This window comes from Salvelinus fontinalis, chromosome 7, assembly GCF_029448725.1.
Source record: "Salvelinus fontinalis isolate EN_2023a chromosome 7, ASM2944872v1, whole genome shotgun sequence".
In the NCBI taxonomy this organism is placed as follows: Eukaryota; Metazoa; Chordata; class Actinopteri; order Salmoniformes; family Salmonidae; genus Salvelinus; species Salvelinus fontinalis.
Window position 1 is genome coordinate 26,032,523 of NC_074671.1, and position 8,317 is coordinate 26,040,839.

The 8,317-nt window shown below is 43.4% G+C and overlaps 1 protein-coding gene across 13 annotated transcripts in view; it reads left to right on the plus strand.

Moving 5' to 3' along the window:
• The window catches only part of c7h8orf34 (chromosome 7 C8orf34 homolog), a 172,484-nt gene extending 168,112 nt beyond the window's left edge, over positions 1-4,372 (plus strand). For 4 of the 13 annotated variants that reach the window (XM_055928884.1, XM_055928882.1, XM_055928883.1 and 1 more), the window contains 3 exons: positions 212-399; positions 1,257-1,295; positions 3,354-4,372. In XM_055928884.1, the coding sequence (XP_055784859.1) occupies positions 212-399; positions 1,257-1,295; positions 3,354-3,389 (263 nt within the window). In that variant the 3' untranslated portion in view covers positions 3,390-4,372. Of the gene's footprint in view, positions 1-211; positions 424-1,256; positions 1,316-3,353 lie in introns of those variants that run through there. The other 9 variants (XR_008760145.1, XR_008760147.1, XM_055928889.1 and 6 more) reach the window with 5 other exon arrangements.
• Positions 4,373-8,317: the final 3,945 nt, after the last annotated feature.

Here is an 8,317-nt window from a genome sequence, read left to right on the forward strand (position 1 = left end):
GCACTATATAGGGAATAGGGTGCCATTTGGGATGCATACAGGAATTCCAAGTCAAACCAAACATTGCGTTACGCAAAATGGCGGCACTCAAATGGAACTGTAAGACTACATGACAGGTCTCCCTTGTGTATGGAGGGTTGTTGTGCCAAAAGGAACATAGCTGGTGAAGTGACCAAACGTTTTCAGCTAATATACTCGGGCTATGGCAAAGATGTGTTTTTAAAAGGATACGAGCCACACACTACTGGAGAGAGAGGGAGGGAGAGAGGTGGAGGAGGAGGAGAGGGGAGAGAGATGGAAGAGAGAGAGGAGGAGAGGGGAGAGAGATGGAGAAGAGCGGGAGCAAGAGAAAGAAAGAGAGAGATGCCCAGCTGCAAGACACGAGAGAGGGCTCATGGGGTGAGATGACTGCTGACTGACTCAGTAAGTGTGCGTGCGTCTGTGTTGACATTTGTGCGTACGTATGCCTGTGTGTGTTCGTGTGTGTCATTAGATGTATGCTTCTTAGCTCATTGGCACAGTGACACCCCCCCTCCTTCCCAGCCCCCCTCCCCTCATCTCTGCTGCCATGCCAGTGCCTTGGTTCGTGTGTCTGAGCTGGCGCCAAGTCTATGGCACAGGGCTACATAATAAAGAAAAAAAAGCCATCCATAGCTATTTCCTGTTATTCTAGAGACTTCCACAATGGGGTAACCGCAGCGACCTCAATGAGATGAAAGTAGTGAGTAGTCAATGGAGTAGTCAGTCCCCCTCCTGTCCCCTTCTCTTCCCAACCACCCTGTGGCTCATGTCTCAGACTAACTACCCAATTTAATAAATATAAAGGAAAACTCCACTCCAAAACTATCTTTTGATATTTTTTTCATTAGTCCACTGCTAACATGCAACACATTCTGGGACTACATCAACAGTGGCCTCATGAAAAAAATACCAAAATATTTTTTGCTTTAACTTGATGAATTAACACGGTAATGTGTGTATACAACTGCCAACGTCTCTGTAATGATGGTTTGTATGTACTCTAGGTAGTTTGATGGGTGCTGATAGAGTTGTTTTCATATGATATTGGCAGCAACCCTTGATGAGGGTGTCACAAACTCCTCCAAAGGAGTTATCTGCTTTGGGGTTGTGGTTCGAGTCCCAGCTGGAATACCCCTGAAAACGCTACAATATGTTGCCTTGTTGGATGGGATGTCAGTCAGAGTCCCAGTCATGTGGACTAATTAGTGTTATTGTCTGTTCTGATGTATTCACAGGTGGGGTACGAGATGCCAATAAGAGATCAGTGTTCTCAGGTGAGCACCTAAACCCAAAGGTACTAGTTTGTCACAATCAATCATAATCACACCAATAAGATTACCCAATCAACTGTAGTCATTATCAACAATCATCTCTCTGTCATATTCCTATTTTTAAAAAATCATGTTATTCACTCTTTACTCTTAAAACGGTTTCATATTTATGCAAAATACGGGTTTCACAATAACATGATAAAAACGTGGTCTGCCAGCCCACTGGGCACAGATGTCAATTCAACATCTATTCCACATTGGTTCAACATCGTTTCATTGAAATGACGTGAAAACAACGTTGATTCAACCAGTGTGTGCCCAGCGGGAGACTACTAAAAGGCGTTATACAGTACCAGGTAGCATGGACATGATTACAGCATATGGATTTGATTATGATTACATGGATGAGAAAGCCATCCAATAAGACCGGAAATCAGTCTGTCATTATACCGTACACATTTAGAAAACGGTAACATATTTCAACATCACTCATATAAGTGTCAAATCATTTACACTCAAAAGCATAACAACCTAGTCTGGCAAAGGTGTTATGCCAGGTAGCAGTCATGGATTATAGAAATACGGATTATATTCTCCTATATCATTGTGATATGATATATTATTATATGGATCAAAAAGCTATCCAATAACACCGTAATATCAGCCGGTCTGTTTCTTATTAGTGGTGTCTGAAGCCACCGCGTTGGGTTAAGACGACTCCTTTATCCCATTAGAGACGAGAGGCGACTTCATTTGATGGAGCCTCCATGTCTGTCTGTCAATGACCTCACTCAGAGTCCCCGGCAACCACTGCAGTGTATGTTGCCCCGGCAACTACCAATAGGTGACTCAGAAGCCTCCATTTTCCTTTATAGACCCTCCAATTAGTCCTTAGATTGGACGACGTACCGGCTCTGCAATGCGATTGGTGGACATCGGCCATTTTGGAGAGAGAGAGGAGAGTGAGAGAGACAGAGAAGGAGAAAGGCACCTCTTATACCCAGGTCCATTAAGTCAGTATTGGGTGCATAGGGAACAGTGTTTACAGGGTTTAAAATCACTGCAGACAGACAGCGTCAAGTCTTTAGAGAGGGTTTGGGCAGAGGGAAAATGTGTGTCCCAAATGGCACCCTATTCCCTATGGAGTTCACTACCTTTGACCAGGGCCTGGGTGCCATTTGGGACGTAGACAGAGAGTGTCTGGTTGGTTTAGACGAGGTTCTCTGCGGTTCTGCCTTCTTGTGGCGCTAGCTGGTCGACAAGTTCTGCCCACAGTTCCCAGAGTCAAAGAGAGAGAGGGAGGAAGAAGGGAGGGAGAGAGAGAGAGCGTGTGACAGTCTGGAGAGAGAAAGAGCCAGGTACAGAGAGTGAGAGAGATAGATGGAGAAAGAGAGCGCCAGGTTGGAGAGAGAGAGAGATACATAGAGGGGGGTATATATAGAGAGAGAGAGCCTGCAGAGAGGTGTTAGGGAGGCCCTGGTTGGGCCAACGCTTTGGCTATCTGACACGCCATGAGCCCAACAATGCTGCCACAGTAACTATAGTAACAACCAACCCAAACCCTAACTCTGGGTGCTGAAGTCACCATGCACTATCACTCATCTCCCATATGCTGTGACCCAGATGGCACCCCGTTCCCTATATAGTGCACTTCTTTTGACCAGGGCCTATAGGGCTCTGGTAAAAAATAGTTCACAATGTAGGGAATAGGGTGCCATTTGGGACGCAGCCCCAGAACTCAGAGCCCTCTGGAACCATCTCTCTCAGTCCCCAACCAACCAACCAGGCTTCATTCTCATTTTCCAACTCATGTTTATCTTTGACATGTTCAAATATTAAAGTCTGTTTTATTGTAATTGCTCAGGCTATTATTTCTTATTAGCGGTTGGTTGTTGAATTGTGTCTGAATCTTGGTTTCTAAGGAGACTGATGTTTTCATCTTTGTGTTCGTGTGTGTGTGTGTGTGTGTGTGTGTGTGTGTGTGTGTGTGTGTGTGTGTGTGTGTGTGTGTGTGTGTGTGTGTGTGTGTGCGTGTGCGTGTGCGTGTGCGTCTTTTCACAGGGCTATAGTGATGAAGACCAGAGAGAGAGACATTGATCCAATCAAATAATTATGCAAACCACTGGGCATTTTCAATATTGTGTACAGAGACCATTATTTTTTATAATTCACTCAGTGAGGAATATAAAAAAAGATTGTATACTTTTTCCACAGAGGGTGATATTTCTGAGGCCATGTAGCGCCAAGATGTGTGAACTATTGTCGAAAATAGGACAACGTTAGAGTATGAAGTATGAAATATAACTGAATATTTCTTTGCGCTTGCTATTTTAGCATGCTTACGTCTTTTGGGGAGTTGAAAGAAAAAAAAAGCATTGTTGTTTCCAAGCTAGTACTTTGAGACTGTAGCACATGTACTGTACTGTATAGAGCCAATCTCTGGATGGGCACTTAAGGGCTGGTTTTTAAAGTGGAATGGCTTTCAAGGGAATAAAATAATGGAGCAGATATTCACCTTGAATTGAAGATTATTTTTCCCCACACTACATTCTGTAGCCTGATCCCAGATCTGTTTTAATTCTATACCTAAAGTTCCATTGTTTTAAAAAACAGTAGCTAGTATGCAGGCTTTGGTACAGATACTCACCTTGATTTGAAAAGGATATGCTTCCTTCGTTTACACAACATTTTATTCATTCTAAATTCTGTTCATTCTAAATGTTGTGTGTTCTAAATTCTGTTCGTTCTAAATTCTGTTCATTCTAAATTCTGTTAATAACTTGAAGAATGTTTCTTCACCACACCATGGGTCTGTTCAGGAGACTGCGACTTTAGAACTTTCCCCTGGTAAGGGAAGTCTGGAATCCCGATTCCTCCTTCCAGGATTTCTTGGGAAAACCTAGACATTTTGGGAAAGTTAACAATCCTGGTCTACACTGTTATGTTGATCTACGACTGTTCCTTTTGTAGCTATGAGTTTTGTTATACTTTTGTTGACATGCAAATACTTACAAAATGGATAAAAAGATTGTTTCTTTTTTATGCACTGACTGAACCATTGAATAAAAACCTGGAAGTGATTGATGCCATGTTTTTACATAAGTAAACCTATCATAACACATTGTATGCGTCCCAAATGGTGCTCTGTTCCCTATATAGTGTGCACTATGGGTGCTGGTCAAAAGTACAGTAGTGCACTATAAAGGAAATGGGGTGCAATTTGAGATGCACACATCATCAATTATTGTTCTACCGTTTTTCCATCCAAACCAGACAGAACTGGGTTTAAATACTATTTGAAATCATTTGCTTTATCTGTGCTTGATTGAACTTCCCTGTTGCAATGGAACCAATAGAAAGTCCTGGCACTCGAGGCAGACTAAAGCAAACGCTGGAAGTATTTGACAGGTTTCTAATAGTTATTCAACACAGGTCTGCAACCAGATGATCTCTGTAGGTTGTGTGTCTTGTGCTTTAAACACTAGCTGTGGTGATGAGCAGCAATGATCCCCACTGACCACAGTTACGTTTCTAACAGTTCTCTGTTTGCCTGGGCGTGTGGAAATTAAACTGTGGCTGTCTGCGGGTTGTGTGTGTGTGTGTTCGTGTTTTCCTGGGCGTGTGGAAGTTAAACTGTGTGTCTGTCTGTGTGTGCGTGTGTGTGTGTTTGCCTGGTAGTGTTGAAGTTAAGCTGTAGCTGTCTGAGCAGAGGAGACATAAGTGCAGGTTCAGTTTTCCATGCGCAAAGGCTCACACAGACACATACAGTATGTAACCACGTGTACGTACACACACACACACACACACACACACACACACACACACACACATGCACCCGACACACACACCCCTCCCCACGTACACCCACCACAGACATTATGCTGGTTTGAGTGTGAGAAGACACCCCGCTCAGGCACCGTATGAACGCCTTGTTCAAACGTGCGCCCGCCATGTCTCACCAAGCGCTGCCTGTTTCAACTACCTCCATCCCTCCCACCCTCCAAAACGGGATGTGGTCTAAAGAAAGCCTCTCAGCCCCAGACGTGTGTCCCAATGGCACTCTATTCCCTATGTAGTGCACTACTTTTGACCAGGCTAGTCAAAAGTAGTTCACTATATAGGGAGTAGGGTGTCAGTTGGGACGTAACCTGAGGGTTGTTCCTGTACAGGGATGCGTCAGGATTACCATCAGCATTCTCCCTCCCATGCTAACACAGACATATAATAAAGCATGGTATGCAGACTACAGCCATCCAAGGTATTTCCACAGAAGGTTTATTCACGTTTAGTGGGGAAAGTTTATTCAGTGGAAAGGGATGTGGTTTTTCAAAAGGATCCTTGCCACAAAAGATGTGTATGAGTGTGTTGATTTGGCCTAATCAAGTCTCAAGGGCGTGTTGATTTGGGTGTAATTAGCACCATTGTACATGTAGCTTTCAGCAACGTTCTTCTTTCCTCGTGTGAAATGAGATCATCTTCTTTGATATTTCTTTATTAAAGACTATGAGTGCGTCCCAAATGGCACCCTATATCCTATTTATAGTGTACTACTTTTGACCATAGCCCTATGGGTCCTGGTCAAAAGTAGTGCACTAAAAAGGGAATAGGGTGCCATTTTGGACACTCTTTGTTTGATGGAAAACTATGTTGTTTGATTGCCATCTGTTATGTTTTATTTCATAGATAGATTATTATTTGCCAGTAACGCTTGGTTCATTTTTAGTATCAATATTTTCTCTGACTACATGTGTCTCTCCTATTCTCTCCTATGTCATGTCATCAAACTATCAAAGCATGAAGGGTTTCTGAAGAATGAGAAGTTAAAGAAGTCCCTGCCACACAGATGTCTTATACGCTTTCTCCTTTAATGCTGTCATTCACATGGACAGTACGTATGGGAACATATCTCGATGTGTCATAACTCATACACATGACTTATTGTGTGTCCCAAATGGCAACCTATTCCCTAGTGCACTACCCTATAGGCCCTGGTCAAACGTAGTGCACTATTAGGGAATAGGGTGCCATTTGGGATGTACTGTAGACATTGTGACGCCCTACTGTTCCACATATTGCTTTGTTATCGTCATCGCAGCGTATGGGTGAGATAAGTTCCCATGGTTGCATCCCAAATAGCACCCTATTCCCTTTATAGTGCAACACTTTTGACCAGGGCCCATGGGGCTCTGGTCAAAATTTGTGAACCATACTGTATAATAAGGAATAGGATACCATTTCACATTGTATGTGAAAGATAAAAAGGATTCCCCTCAAATGCAATGTTATTGAGTATCAGTGGGGATTCTCTTTCATATCCTTATTATTATCCCCGAGAGTTCGGAGAGCCTCCCAATACCCGAGAATCTGTTTACCATTCTGCCTTTAATAAACCAGGCCTAGTTGAAGCAACTGAGGCAGTCCAGGCCACCCAGGAGATCCAAGCGGGGGCCATTTTGGATCCAGACCACCACGTCTGCGTCTCAAATGGCACCCTACTACCTATGTGCTGTCCCCTATATAGGGAGTAGGGTGCTATTTGGGATGCAGACCAATCTGTGGTCAGCTATCGAACTGTCCTGTCTCATTATTTACAGCCTTACGGAGGCAGATTGATGCTGATTCACAGCATTAGTACATCTATAGAGGTCGACAAGTATGCTTTGAAGGAGTATACAGTGGAGTCTAGAATTCAGGCTACGAGACCCGTCCTGTAACTTTCCCATAGACCAGGGTGTGTGTTTGTGTGTGTGTGTCCGTTCGGTGTGTTGTGTGTGTTTCCGGCATTTGTCCTATGCATTTGCGTGTGTGAATCCACAGAGCTAATTGGTAATGGATAGCCCTTTGGAACTCCTATCTCTCCTCATCATTCTAGAGGAAATGTTCCATCATTCCAAGAGACGCTGTGGGAGAAAGAGATGACCCAATTTAGGAGGATTTAGGAGGAACGGACGATCCGAAGAGGATTTGAACCAGCAACACGGAATTTGGAGGGCATTACCTATGTCTCATATAGTACTCTAATTCCCTATGTAGTACACTACTTTTGAGTAGGGCCCATAAGGCTCTGGTCAAAAGTAGTGCCCTATTTAGGGAATAGGGCGCCATTTGGGATGCGTGTCCTGACAGTGGCCATAGCATATTGCGGGGAGCCTATACAGTTCTAGCCCACTCAGTCAAAGCTTTCTGATCAGCTTTGAATACTGGACAAGTGCACTCACACACACGCACTGCATATCCAATTCATTACCACCATCACGACTTCCCCCGCCCGCCCAATCAAGAGGATGTTTGCATGGTTGCCTTTACTGCTGCTTTTAATAAAAACAAGATAAAGCAATGCTTTCTCTCCCACTTTTTTCTTTGCTCTCTTTTTTTCCTCCCTCCTTTGTCCTAATTAAACACACCCCCAGTGTGTTTTTACTCGGTGTTAATTTCTTCCCGTTTGTTTTGTTCACGTGAAAACGACCTCTCAGAAGTCTGAAGAGGTATGAGGCGCTTGGAGTGCATCCCAAATGGCACCCTATCCCCTATATAGTGCACTGCTTTTGACCAGAGCCCTTTTCAAAAGCAGTGCACTATATAGGGAATAGGGTGCCATTTTGGATGCATATCTTTCTCTTTCCTCTCACACCAAACTAGGCTAATAATGAAAGCACTTGGGTGTGAAGTGTTTTGTAGTTTAGAAGAAGAAAGGGGTTATTCGCGTTATTGGCACATTATGTGGCAGTCAGCAACCTCTCTAATGAGGTAGTCAAAGAAAACTTGAAAATGACAGATACATTGTGTAAAGGCCTACACATGTTGTCAATCTATTTCACACGTTTCCCAATGCAGCAAAGTCATGGTGGAGATGCTGCTTTCTTTTCTGGGTATAAATGACACCAGCTATTTGTTTCGTATCTACATTATTCAATGTCATTACTGAAAGAATAAGTGTTTTTAAATCAATTGTGTGTGTTGTATTCGTTGAATGGCTCAGCAGCAAAAACAAAATGACCCACTTTTCACATCTGTGAGAGTGTGGA